Source organism: Heterocephalus glaber, unplaced genomic scaffold (genome assembly GCF_053883595.1).
Source record: "Heterocephalus glaber isolate CG9 unplaced genomic scaffold, H.glaber_assembly_v1.0 deba00001550, whole genome shotgun sequence".
In the NCBI taxonomy this organism is placed as follows: Eukaryota; Metazoa; Chordata; class Mammalia; order Rodentia; family Bathyergidae; genus Heterocephalus; species Heterocephalus glaber.
In genome coordinates this window covers 10,869,102-10,882,863 of record NW_028258343.1, presented here as the reverse complement: position 1 = coordinate 10,882,863, position 13,762 = coordinate 10,869,102, and the positions used below count along the sequence as shown (strand labels likewise).

At 41.8% G+C, this 13,762-nt stretch overlaps 1 protein-coding gene across 3 annotated transcripts in view; it reads left to right on the top strand.

Annotated features, from left to right (window-relative positions):
• Epm2a (EPM2A glucan phosphatase, laforin) overlaps positions 1-13,762 on the top strand; it is a 212,295-nt gene that overhangs the window by 73,911 nt on the left and 124,622 nt on the right. For 2 of the 3 annotated variants that reach the window (XR_015442628.1, XM_087190267.1), the window contains exon 3: positions 2,291-2,532. The exons of the other annotated variant lie outside the window; for it this stretch is intronic. Coding sequence is in view for 1 of the 2 variants with exons in the window: in XM_087190267.1 (XP_087046393.1) it covers positions 2,291-2,532 (242 nt within the window). In the remaining variant the exon portion in view is untranslated. The remainder of the gene's footprint in view (positions 1-2,290; positions 2,533-13,762) is intronic. 3 annotated transcript variants of the gene reach the window in all.

Here is a 13,762-nt window from a genome sequence, read left to right as displayed (position 1 = left end):
TTAAAAGTGATACAGTCCTATACAATTGCCTAATATAACACTTTAGTTTTACTCCCTGTATCTTCCTTTATATATATACATACACACAAAAATACGATCTGGTCTATCGTGTTCTTGTCAGATCAAATAACTGATGAGTCAAACTCGCTGCTCCAGATACATTCATCTTAACTCCTGTTCCACATTCCCTTCCTCTGAATGAATTGTAAGGAGTTCTACATCACTTTTATTCTCCCAAACCTAGGCATTACTGATATTTTGGATTAGTAGCTCTTTGTTGTGGCGACCCGTAGGTGTCTCAGCAGGATCCCCAGTGTTAATCCACTGGATACACGCACATAGCACTACCTAGTGGGAAGATCCAAAATGTCTCCATAGTGTTTGCCAAATAGCTGCAGAGTAAAATTGGCCCAGAAGGGAACCACTGTTCAAAACTCACGTGAGGAACTATCAAAAAATGTAATCTCTCACTCAGTCTTTTCCCTGTATATTAGAAATTGCAAGCAATGTATTGTTCAGGCATTGTGTTAGAATCAGGCGTATTATGCTGTGCTAACAATGGCCAAACTGCCTCAGCACAGCACGCTGTTCTCCGCCCAGCTCTTCTCGCTAAGGTAGCTTGCTGTTCCTGGTGGCTCCAGTCAGTCTTCCAGCAGCTCAGCTCCCACAGGTGCTTTCATGATCCTTTCAGCGGGGAAACAGAGAGCATTGAGAGTCATGCGCGCAGTCTTATATATGTGCCCCAGGAATGGCACGTGTTACTTCAGCTCACACTTGACTGAGCAAAGCAAGTCGAATGGCCGTGTCTAATTCTGAAACAGAGGGGACATTTAGTCCTGCATCCCTGGAAGGGAATACTGGTGAGCAACAGTAAGGTATACCATAGTTATCTAATGACTCATCTCTGAATGCCCTATCATGACCTGAGTTAAGCTGTAGGTGGCATGATTCAAGTGAAATTTCAAGTGTAGGATTCAGTCATTGGTTCTGGAGAGAATACATGCATGTGAAATAATAAGTGAACAAGATGATACATGTTATGTGCAGTAAATTATAATAATATGCTTCAAATTTATATATTAACTTGTAAAACATTTACATTTGTGTAATTTTTACATTCTGTGATATTGTCTTTCAATTAAAGAGTATGGTATGTCTCTAGATTTTGTTGTTTTTAAATATTCTCCATTAAAATTTCTTTGATCTGGGCCGGGGATTTAGCTCAGTGGTTCCGCTGCCTGCCTTGCAAGTGCAAGGTCCCAAGTTCAATCCCCGGTATAAAAATAAATAAATAAAAATAAAATTTCTTTGATCTTTTTGTTTAAATGTACTCCTACATGCTTTATAGTTTGTTACTATTTTTGAATAAGATTTCCCCCTGCTCTATTTCTTCCTAGTAAAAGAAGGTATTGATTTTTGTATATTTTCCTTCACCCAGTTGTCTTGATCCGAATCATTTAAATACTTCATATAACTTGTGTTGTATACTCAAATCGCTCAGTGAAGTACTTCTCAAGGTGTGGACCCTGAGCCAGTGGTTTTATTGTCATCCGGGACCTTACTGGAAATCCACATCCTTGTACTCAGCTGAGACCTACTGGATCAGAAACTCTGAATGTGGGTTCTGCCTTAGGGCAACTTTCAGGTGTACAATCGTACTTGAAAAAAGTGATAATATTTTCTCTATTTTTATGGTAGTAATATTGATATTCCTTTTCTTACCTAGCATCAGATGAAACAAAAAATAATAGGTATTAATGGAATTAATCTTGATTTTGATTTTATTTAAAAGAAGCTTGGTTTTTGTTAGTTTCTGCTCTTTGGCATATTTGAAATGCCTTGTACTTTTTGAAGTTTTTATATGCAGAGTTTTAAACAGGAATGACTGCTGTATTTAGCAAGTGTTTTTCAGAATTTATTGAGATAATTATAGTTGTTTTCACCTATAATTGGCTAGTATTTGAAATGTGTTCATGGGTGTTGTGCATTTCATAGGTTCATGGAATAAATACAACTTGGTGAACTTATTGTAATGTGCTGCTAAATTTGATTTGCTGTTGCCTGGTATTTCCTGGCATCCTAGTTAATTGAATTTTTTGTTTTCCGCACACCAGCAATTCTAGTACTCTTTACTACAATAATAGTATTACTCTTCATGTCCTTAAAAATCCAGCTTTTCTTGTACCGGATTGAAAGGTTAATTGCATTTTAACACTATTTTATTTATATGCAGTTCTTTAGACTTCAGATCAGAACAACAATAATCGCTGACCCCATATGTTCTCGCTAGAATTCTACCAAATATCTGGCTGGGTAGCTGCCCTCGGCAAGTGGAACATGTGACCATCAAACTGAAGCATGAACTGGGGATTACAGCTGTCATGAATTTCCAGACGGAAAGCGATATTGTCCAGAATTCTTCAGGCTGCAACCGCTACCCTGAACCCATGACCCCTGACACTATGATTAGACTGTATAAAGAAGAAGGCTTGGTCTACATCTGGATGCCAACAGCAGACATGAGTACTGAAGGTAAGATCAGAAGTGACACTGACTCTTGCTGAGTGTGTCCGAGAAACCATTACTGTCTATCTGTAATTGAACATCTTAAATACAAATGGTAGACATGGAATAAATATAAGACTTTAACTTTAATACATTTAATATATATCTTGTGACTCTTGGACTAAGATTCTGTATATTTATTGTATATGTGGCATTATACCGTGGCTAGTTACACAGTGGTAAAGACAGACAGATTCAACTCCTGTCACCATGAAGCTTATAGTCCTTTAGGGATGACAAACATTAATCAAATAAGTAAATAGAAATTGAAGCCCACGATGAGTTGTCTTGTTAGATACATAGATACTGTTATGAGAGCGTGTACAGATAATCTAGGAAGTAATTTTCTCAGCAAGTCATGTTTGAGGTAAGGCCTGAGTGCAGACTGGGGGGAAGAGTGAAGTAGGAGACACTGTCCCAAAAAGGAGTAGTTAGAAGACCCCTGTGGCAGGAGAGGGTGAGATGTGTTGCAGGAGCTCGAAGACCAGTGTGGCTGCAGGTCTGAGAAGAAGAGGAGAGCTCAGGGGAGAGCTCTACCGGGATTTGTGCTACACCTAGGACTTTATACAGTCCTACGGCAACGACAAGGAGGCACAAGTGTAGAATTTGCCCAGCTGCGTCTTTTTTCTCCCAGAGTGCACTTTGATTGCAGCATGGAGAATGAATTGGAGATGGTCTGGGGTGGGGTGGGGGGGTCACTGAGGAAGTGAGTGCCACAGTTCGTGTGGGAGACGATGTGAGAGGAATCACACATACAGCAGCCGGGCTGATGAATGCTACTGAGTCTGAATTGATCGCACAAGTTCTGGTGAAGCAGGTGTTTGTGGAAAGGGAATTAATTGTGCGACTTGGGTGCTCCTGAGAAAGCAGACAAATAAGGCATGGTTTTGATCTAATGGTAAGAGGCAGTAACTCAACTTCAGAACTAATCACAGCTCGTAGAAGAATGGAGTGAGAGAGGCATGAGTCACGTGCCTGGGAGGGTTATGTCCTCGGAGGAGCCCCACTCTGAAGGAACCCGGGGAAGCTGTGAATGCCGTGGGCCTTGCGGTAGGCATAGCTTTGACAGGGAGATGTGAAGGGAGGAAATGCATACTAGGAGGAAGAAACAGACCGTGGCCAGAGGCATAGGATTTAAGAGGAATGATCTATATCTCCACTTGCTTATTTGGTATAATGTAACAGCCTGATAGCCTGTTGAAAGGAGTGGACGAAATGATCTACAGCCGAGAAAACCAAGTTGTACTGATAGTATCAACAGTGTATCAGCAGGGGGCAGCAGAGAGCCGTGGAAATGGCACAGGCTACAGAAGTTCGGTGACTTGCTGTTCTGGGGGAAATAAGGCAGGCAGTGATGCCTAGCTAGGGAACCAGATTGTCAGCCCTCTTACCTGCCATATATGTTATGCATCAAACATTCCTAAGAAATTTACATGCATTAACTCACTTAATTCTCCCAACAAGACTCTGGGCAGTATTGTAGTTATCTCTAGTTTGCAGAGTAAGAAATTGAGATACAAAATGTTAAGTAACCTGCTCAGGTCACAGAACTAGAAGGAACAGGCTGAATTTCAGGGTTGGCAACCTGATTCAGAACACTGCTTCAGAGACCAGACAAGGAAGCTTCTCCCTACAATCGCACACCTGCTCTTCATGCAGATTCTGTACACTGACATGAATTCAGGCCCTCGTGTGTGTGATCAGCTGGAGCTATGCAAAGCCATAAGTCGGGGCGGGGCGGGGGGGGGCGGCTAAGCTTCCCAACAGCCAGTGGTCCACAAGAGACCTTGAGGAGTGTAGGGAGCGTCCCTGCTCACTCAGTCCTTTGCATAGACCTCCTGGCCACGCCGGGCCCCTCTGTGCATCAGTCTGAGCTGTCACTGAGGATGGGGTATAATTTTTTTGGTGAAGTTAGGGAGAGTTATCGACAGTTTGGATATTCCTGTTGGTAATTTGATCCAAGAAAGCATGATTTAGTCTTAAGAGCACTGCCCTTTCTCAAGAAATTTTTTTTTTGTATTAAATTCTTTTATTGGTACATTGTAGGTATACAACACAATTACATTTCTCATTGGGAATCGTACCTTTACATAATGCATCTTGGTTCTTATTTTTTCCCTATTCCTAGCCCTCCCTTCATGCCCTCCACCCTTCCCTATTTACAAAGACTTTATTTCCATTTTTTCCATTTCTCAGCATTTTTCCTTTCCCTTCTTTCCTTTCCCCTGCCCCTCCCACTACCCCTACCCCTTTGGACCTTTTCTTCCTATTTTACATTATCGATTATCCATTCTAATCATTGGTACATTTTAGGTATACAGTTTAATGACATTCATCATTGGAGATTTGCACCTTTACATAGTCTCTCTTCGTTCTTATTTTTCACCCTTGCCCAGCCCTCCCTTCAACCCCTCCAGTCCTCCCTATTTACAAAGATTTTGTTCCTATTTTTCCATTTTCTCATATTAATCTCATTCCCTTCTATCCTTTCCCCTAGCCCTCCCACTTTTTTCCCCTTTGCCCCTTTTCTTCCTATTTCACATTACCTATTATACATTTAGTCCTTATTCACTTTCGGTTTCTCACACCAGAGAAACTATTGGGTGTTTACACATGTGTGTCCTATTTATTTCACTTAAGAGTATCGCCTCAATGTGCATCCACTTAGCTATAAATGTCTCTAATTTCTCATTTTTTATGGCTGAGTAGTACTCCATTTTATAAAAAAACCACATTTTCTTTATCCAGTCTCCAGTTGATGGGCATTTGGGCTGTTTCCAAGTTTTAGTTATTACAAACTGTGCTGCTATGAACATGGATGCACATATATCACTGTGGTATGATTCTTTTAATTCTTTGGGGAAGATCCCCAGCAGTGGAATAGCTGGGTCAAATGGGACTTCCAATCCTAGTTCTTTGAGATATCTCCATACTGATTTCCACAGTGGTTGCACCAGTCTACCCTCCCATCAGCAGTGGAGCAGGGTTCCTCTTTCCCCACAGCCCCACCAGCATTTGTTATTGGTTGATTTCATGATAGCAGCCATTCTTTCTGGAGTGAAGTGGAATCTCAGCGTTGTTTTCGTTTGCATCTCTCAAATGACCAGTGATGTTGAACATTTTTTCATGTATTTATTTGCTATTTCTACTTCTTTGTGTGAGAAATGTCTGTTCATTTCAGATGCCCATTTTCGGATTGGGTCTTCAAATTTGGGAGGTCTGATCTTTTTAAGTGTTTTATAGATCCAAGATAGTAGACCTTTGTCTGAGGAAGAGCAGGTGAAGATTTTTTCCCACATTGTGTGTTGTCTCTTCACACTGCTGGTGGTCTCTCTTGCTGTGCAGAAGCCTTTTAATAAGAAGAGATTCCATTTGTTGATTTTTTGTGCTAGTTCACATGCAACTGAGGTTTTGTTCATAAAATCTTTTCCTACACCAATGTCTTCAAGGGTTCTACCTAACCTCTGTTCCAACTGGTTCAGAGTTTCTATTTAAATATTTAGATCTTTAATTCATTTTGATTTTAGTTTAGTGCATGGTGAGAGATATAGGTCTAGTTTTAATCTTTGGCAAGTTGAAGCCCAGTTTTTCCAGCACCATTTATTAAAGAGGCTAGCTATCTTTCCTCCAGTGAAGGTGTTTGGCTCCTTTGTCGAAGATGAGATGGCTGAGTGTGTCTGGTGTTGTTTCTGCATCTTCTAATGTGTTCCACTGGTCCTCAAGTCTGTTTCTTTGCCAGTACCATGCTGTTTTTATCACAGTAGCTTTGTAGTAGAGTTGCAGGTTGGGGATTATGATACCCCCTGCCATGTCTCTGTTACCTAGAATTGCTTTTGCTATTCTGGGTCTCTTCTTGTTCCAAATGAATTTTTGGATTGTTTTCTCGAGGTCTATGAAGTATGCTGCTGGGATCTCAATTGGAATTGCATTAAATCTATATAGGAGTTTTGGAAGTATGGCCATTTTCACTATATTAATCCTTCCTACCCAGGAGCAGGGGATGTCTGTCCATTTTCTGATATCATCTTCAATCTCTCTTTTCAGATTGCCATAGTTTTCAGAGAAGAGGTCTTTGATTTCTTTCATTAGGTTGATTCCTAGGTATTTCAGTGTTTTGGATGCTATTGTGAAAGGAATTATTTGCCCTATTTCTCTCTCAGTGAGTCTGTCATTGGTGTAGAGGAAAGCTATTGATTTTTGTGTGTTGACCTTGTAACCAGCTACTTGACTGAATTTGGTTATTAAGTCTAGAAGACTTTTGGTGGAGTTCTTGGGATCTTCTATATAGAGTAACATGTCATCTGCAAATAATGACAATTTGACTTCTTCATTACCTATCTTTATTCCTTTTATTTCTTTCTCTTGTCTAATTGCCATGGCTAATGTTTCCAGAACTATATTGAACAAGAGTGGTGATAGTGGACATCCTTGTCTTGTTCCTGGTTTTAGTGTGAAGGATTTCAGTTTTTGACCATTTAGTATGATATTGGCTGTTGGTTTTTCATAGATGGCTTCTATCAGTTTGAGGTAGAGACCATCTATTCCAACTTTTTGTAGGGTTTTTATCATAAATGCATGTTGGATTTTGTGAAATGCTTTTTCTGCATCTATGGAGATAATCATCTGGTTTTTGTCCTTGGCTCTATTGATATAGTGTATTACATTGATTGATTTTCATATATTGAACCATCTCTGCATCCCTGGGATGAATCCCACTTGATCAGGGTGTATGATCTTCTTGATGATCTTCTGCATTCTGTTTGCCATTATCTTATTAAGGATTTTTGCATCTATGTTCATTAGTGAGATTGGCCTATAGTTCTCCTTTTTGGTTGGGTCTTTCTCTGCTTTGGGGATCAAGGTGATGCTTGCTTCCAGGAATGAATTTGGGAATATTGCTTCCCTTTCAATTTCATTGAAGAGTTTAAACAGTAGTGGCAGTAGTTCCTCTCTAAATGTCTTGTAGAATTCAGCAGTGAAGCCATCAGGGCCCGGGCTTTTCTTAGTTGATAAGTTTTTAATTACATTTTCAATTTCATTGGTTGATATTGGGTTGTTCAGAATTTTTAGGTCTTCTTCATTCAACTTTGGTAATTCATATGTATCTAGGAATCTGTCCAGTTCTTCTGTGTTGTCCATCTTATTGGCGTATAGGTTCTGGAAGTAGGTATTGATGACCCTCTGGATTTCTGCTGGGTCTGTTGTAGTTTCACCCTTTTCATTCCTAATTGCATGGATTTGGGCCTTTTCTTTCCTTTTTCTGACAAGGTTGGCTAAAGGTTTGTCAATTTTGTTGATTCTTTCGAAGAACCAACTCTTGGCTTCATTGATTTTTTTGTATCGTTCTCTTAGTCTCCATTGCATTGATATCTCCTCTGATCTTTATAATTTCCTCCCTTCTATGAGCTTTGGGGTTGTCCTGTTCTTCTTTTTCTAGAAGCTTGAGGTTCAGCATCAGGTTGTTTAATTGGGCTCGTTCTGTTTTCCTAATATGCATATTCACTGCTATGAATTTCCCTCCTAAGACTGCTTTCATTGTGTCCCATAGATTCTTTATGTTGTATTGTCATTGTCATTTAATTGAAGGAACTGTCTGATTTCTTCTTTAATTTCCTCTGTGACCCATTGGTTATTCAGAAGCGTGTTGTTCAATTTCCACGTGTTTATGACATTTTTTGAGTTTCTTTTGCTATGAATCTCCATTTTCATTGCACTATGGTCTGATAATATACAGGGGATAACTTCAATTCCTTTGCACTTACTTAAACATGTTCTATGTGTGAGCATGTGGTCTATTTTTGAGAATGACCCATGTGCAGCTGAGAAGAATGTGTATTCTGATTTTGTGGGGTGGAAGACTCTGTAAACATCTGTTAAGTTCATTTGTTCAAGAGTTCGATTGAGTTCTAGTATTTCATTACTTATTTTTAGTCTAGTTGATCTATCTGTGACAGTGGGGTGTTGAGGTCCCCCACTACAATTGTATTAGTGCATATATGGCTTTTTCATGTCCGTTAGTATTTGTTTTATATAGTTGGGTGCACTAGTGTTTGGTGCATAGATATTTATGATTGTCATCTCTTCCTCTTGGATTCTTCCCTTTACAAGGATGTAGTGATCTTCTTCATCTCTTTTATTCAGTGTTGGTTTGAAATCTACTTGATATGCCAAGAGGATAGCTACTCCTGCTTTTTTTCGGGTTCCTGTCACATGGAGTATTGTTTTCCACCCTTTAACTTTCAGTCTATGAGTTTCCTTTTGAATTAAGTGTGTTTCTTGTATGCAGCATATTGTTGGATTTTGCTTCTTGACCCATTCTGCCAGTCTATTTCTTTTGATTGGTGAATTGAGACCATTAACATTGATGGTTATAACTGAAACATATTGACTTGTCATTGCCATGAGTTTTTCTTTTTGTTGGGTTCTCGCCCTTTCCATTTAATTTCTTGTCATGCTAGATGGGTTCATTCTGCTTTGCTTCCTGGGGTTGTGATCCTCAATGTCTGTTCCTAGGATATTGTGTAAAATTTCAAGAAAAATTTTTAAAAAGAAGCAAAAGCAACAACAAAAACTGAGAACTTTATTTGCACAGAAGAGCATTGGCTAAATATTGGTTATACTTACCCTGCCTGATTTGTTTCTGTGGTCTCAAAACAGAATTATTAGGTGAGTGTGACTGTAGTTTCCTGAAAGCATTTTGATTTTCATTACTTTGATTCTGATTTGGTAGCATGGGTGCCCATTGGCATAACATAGGAGATAGTCTGGGAGAATTCCACCCCACACACCGGGGACCTGAAGGCCTTGCCAATAAGTTATTTGGTTGATAGTTTAGGGATCTGTAAATGCCCGAGGGAGAAGATCCCGAAGGACTCATTGTTGTTGTTCTCAAAGCTCTTTTGAGGTCATTGGGTCACCTAACAAGGCTCCAGTGGCCACCTTGCATGCAGAGGCAGTTCCACAGCCTGGCTGACTGCACAAGGACAACTGCCACTTGAGACAGCGAAACCAGGAGACCAAAATAAAGAATTTCTTTGGTTGAGCCTAATGTGGAGGAGTAATCTGTTAACATCCACTCCTGAGTGACGGGTGAACATTTTACCAATAGATAAATCTGTGTGGTTTATAATAATAGCACAGTGAATATATAGATTAATCTAGCTGAATACTTTTAGAATTCTAGAAGGAAAAATCCATTCGGAAGCACTTTGAGCCACAGCATAATGCTGTCAGATCAAGTCTGAGAAAGGAGATAGTCTTTTAGGCGCGACTGTCACCACCAGCTGTCACAGACCTGTTATAATCGATTGTGCTGTTGGCTCCTGCTCTTCTACACTTTGTCACACGCAGAGGGGTGGTTTAGATTTTTTATTTTTTTCTTTCTTTAAAGTTTGGTTTGTTTCTTTCCCCTGAGAAATGAACATCTCCGAAATCCAACACTCCCTTGAAGAAAATGAACCGAATCCACTCATTCAAATATCCTGCACATAGAAAGGATTCAGACTGAGCAGTAACCCGTGCTCATGCAGTGCTGTGTGTGGAAGATGATTTAAGCTGTCCTCCCGAATGAGGGAGTGCCCCTTCTGAAATCCTTAGCCTCCTCTCTGTAGTCACAATCTCAGTTCTTTCCTGTCACTCAGCAGACTGAATTCAGCACTGCCGTTGTTGTTGTGTTTTTTTTTTTTTTTTTTTTGGTACCAGGGATCGAACTCGGGTCCTTGCGCTTGCGCAGCAGGCGGCGAAACCACTGAGCTAAATCCCCGGTCCAAGCACTGCTGTTGTTAAAGACACTGATCTTGGAGTCAGAATATCAGGGCTCCAGCCTTATCTTTACCTGGTGGCTGTGTGACATTGGCAGGCTAGTTCCTGCATCAGAAAACAGGGGATAGTAATTTCTTTCTTTTTTTTTCCCGGTACCGGGGATCAAACTCAGTTCCTTGCGCTTGCGCAGCAGGTGGTGAAATCATTGCGCAAAATCCCCGGCCTGGGGATAGTACTTTCTATTTTACTGGTTTATAGCACTAGAATAAGACACTTGATATAAAAAGGCTTTGAAAATCACAAAGTTGGAGCTATAAGATTCATCCCAGGTCTTTAAGAGTATATCAAATGATTTTGTAGATAAAAATGAATCTTATCTGTAATACACTCCAAAGATGAAAAAGAATATATGCTCAAACAAAATAACATATTCTGCCCTTGGAGTAAGGAAAAAAGTGTGTGTATGTGGGGGTGGAAAGGCTGAAAATTGCACCATGAATTATTTCTTCCACTGTCATCCTTAGATACAGCATACCTATAAAGAACTTTTTTCTTCTTCCCTACCTCAGGCTCCAATGCCTCAGCTTGCTCCAAATGACCTACCAAAATGCTTCATCACTTCTTATCACAACCTTGACATGATGGTGCATGCTTGCAGGATGCTTCTAATAATTCCAGAGTTGGATTAGTCTGGAGCAAGAATGGACCACAAATTAGATTAGAGGGCCTAGAAGTAACTCAGATAGGTGGTATTGTTTCGCTGTTGTTTTGTTTTTATCTATGCACTTAATGGGTGCTTGTTGAGCAGCTACTGAGATCCAAGGCTTGTTTTAAATTCCAAAATGAGAAACGCAGATGGTAGAAGGTTTTGTTTGACCTACATAGGTTTTAGTTTCTCAACTTAGTTGCCAGGATTTAAAATCTAAAATATTTTACATAAAAAGATCTGGATTTTTGCCTTATCTTAAGGTATTGCTATTTTTAACAGTGTAAACTTCATATTAAATTAAGTTATATGTGGAGCCTATACATAGGAAACCTAGAATTTAGGTGCCCTGGTTGATGCTGACTCTGTTGTGCAGGGTGTTTCATGGTGAGCCCCAACCCAGGGTCCCTCCTGTTGTCCCTCGGTGAGTTACGTATTAGCTCAGGCTCCTTAAAATGGATTTCAATGCCAGGATATGGGCCTGTTGGGTGCAGAGAGCTCCTCTAGGGTAAGGGCAGAGATGCTACAGCTCAGGGAGGATGTGACTTACACAGGAGCAGAAACAACAGCGTGAGCAGGTAAGTAGGCACCGGGGACTGATTCAGAGTTCAGACCAACAGAACGGGGATGGCAAGTTCCAGAAACCAGGGACTTAGGGAAGGAACACGGTACAGCAGTCAGATCGGAGATGTGAGAGAAAGTGGCTGGGTTCAAGTGGGTACTCAGGGAATAACTCTGGGCAAACCTCTGCCTTACTTCCTTCATATAAAAATTGAGAAAAAAACTAGCACTGGCCTTATAGTTGTTAAACAGTGGTTGTAAATGAGCCGCTTCATGCAGAATGTTTAGAACAGCAGGTGAAAGGGCTCAGTGAATGTTACTTGTCAGCAGTCAAAGCAGGGTGCCGTCAGTCACTAGAGGTCAGAATAAACAAGGGCTCCAGCTGAGACCAGGCTGAGACGGGTAGACACCGAGCGGTGGCTCCTTTTTTGCAGTCCCTCATAATTATTTATGTGCTATGTAGCTTAAATATGTCATGGTCCTTTGGTGGGATGGCCCAGCGGTTCTGGGAGAAGGCGGCCTGTGCCTGTGTCCCATTGGTGAAGCTGGTGTGAAGCCGGGGCCTTTGGAGTCTTCACGAGGCAGCTGAGCTTTCAGAAGGATACATCTGAGATCAGGCTCATGTTTCCCTTTTTAACCTGTAAAGCGCACATGTGCCTCTTGAATAACCTCTAACAGATAAGGAGAGAGAGGAAGGAAGTGAATCATTAGGCTATTCAGAGCAGACCTGTCCTTAGCGACCTTCTGCCTGGAAGCACTAGAAAAGCTGCTCACCCGGGTCAGTAGAAGACCTCATGTGTACCGTGGGCACACAGGTGCTGTGTAAGATGAGTCCAGCGGCTCCTACTGCCAGTGGGCACTGTGTTTTATTCTTAGAGTGGACATTTGATGAAACCCTACATTAAGAACATTCTTATTTATTTCCTGCCAAGGTACATAGTATTTGGAGAGGCAGCCTTGGCAGCCAACTTGTCAACTAATGCTGGTGATGGCAGAAGCAGGATAAAGCCATGCATCACAGAGCTGTCAGTAGGATTCTCTTCCCACCTGGAATCTCTGGCGCAAACCCGTCACTCTGCCTCATGGACAGAAGCTCTACAGTTGAGCAGGTGGCACCCCTCTCTAGGCCAGTCACACACACCTTGGGGGCTTTGCCTCCTCTGGTCTCCTGAAACAAATTGGATCCAACTCGCAGTGCTGTCCCAGTGTGAGGCACCTCACTGGCACATCTGACACTCTCTGTACCCTGCTGCGTCTCCAGGATGTATCTTACCTCTAGAGGGGCACTGTGACCAAGGCCAGCTCACTCAGCCCTACCCGTAGAGCACCCTGAAGCCAGATGTGCAGATCTAGATGAATTAAAATTCACGGCCCAGTTTGGATGTAAGAGATCACGATGCACATGGAGCAGGTGTGTCCCTAAGTCAGATGTCCTGAGGGACCAGGCGAGAGCATGGAAGTACAGCAGCAGGCATGAGGGAGAGAATGACAGAGGGGTCTGAGGAGTGTTTCCTACCTAAACACACTCCTGTGGAAACATTCCTAAACTGCCAGGTGCCACCTGGAGCTTAGAAGTCTCCATGAGGGACTCACCGAGCATGGGCAGCAAGACCAGAATGGTACTCTGCCGTCCTGCAGCCTCTCTGCACCTGTCTCCGAGCACTGTGCATGCAAAGCTGGGAGATGGTGACTGAGGTGGCCTTTAGGCCACAGTGCGTTCCTTGATGAAGTCTGTCCTTCCATGGTGTTGTACCTGACCCGGTGTGTTGTCTTGGCTCTTTGGGGGCACTTGCATTTCAAAAGGGGACATTAAAAGAGGGGAGGCTAAAGTTACTGGAGTGGCTCTCGTGAGACAGTTGCAAGCGTCAGAGAAGATCTGCAGGTGAGACCCTTCGTCACCCAAGGGGACGGAAATGGGGATCCACGGTCCTTGGAGGATCCTTCTCTGGCACTGTGCCCCTCTGTGGAGGACGGAGAGTATCTAGGCAATGCCATGGTATAAGCACATAGTTACAACCCAGGACTCTAGAGTTTCCCTCTTTCCTTCCCTTCGGAAGATCACCCCCACCCTCCAGATCAACCAACCAAATAAAAATCCTAACTCACTAAATATCTCTGCAGTGAGACCTAGGGGCAGAAGCAGCACTGGGCACCCAGTAGCACAAGGAC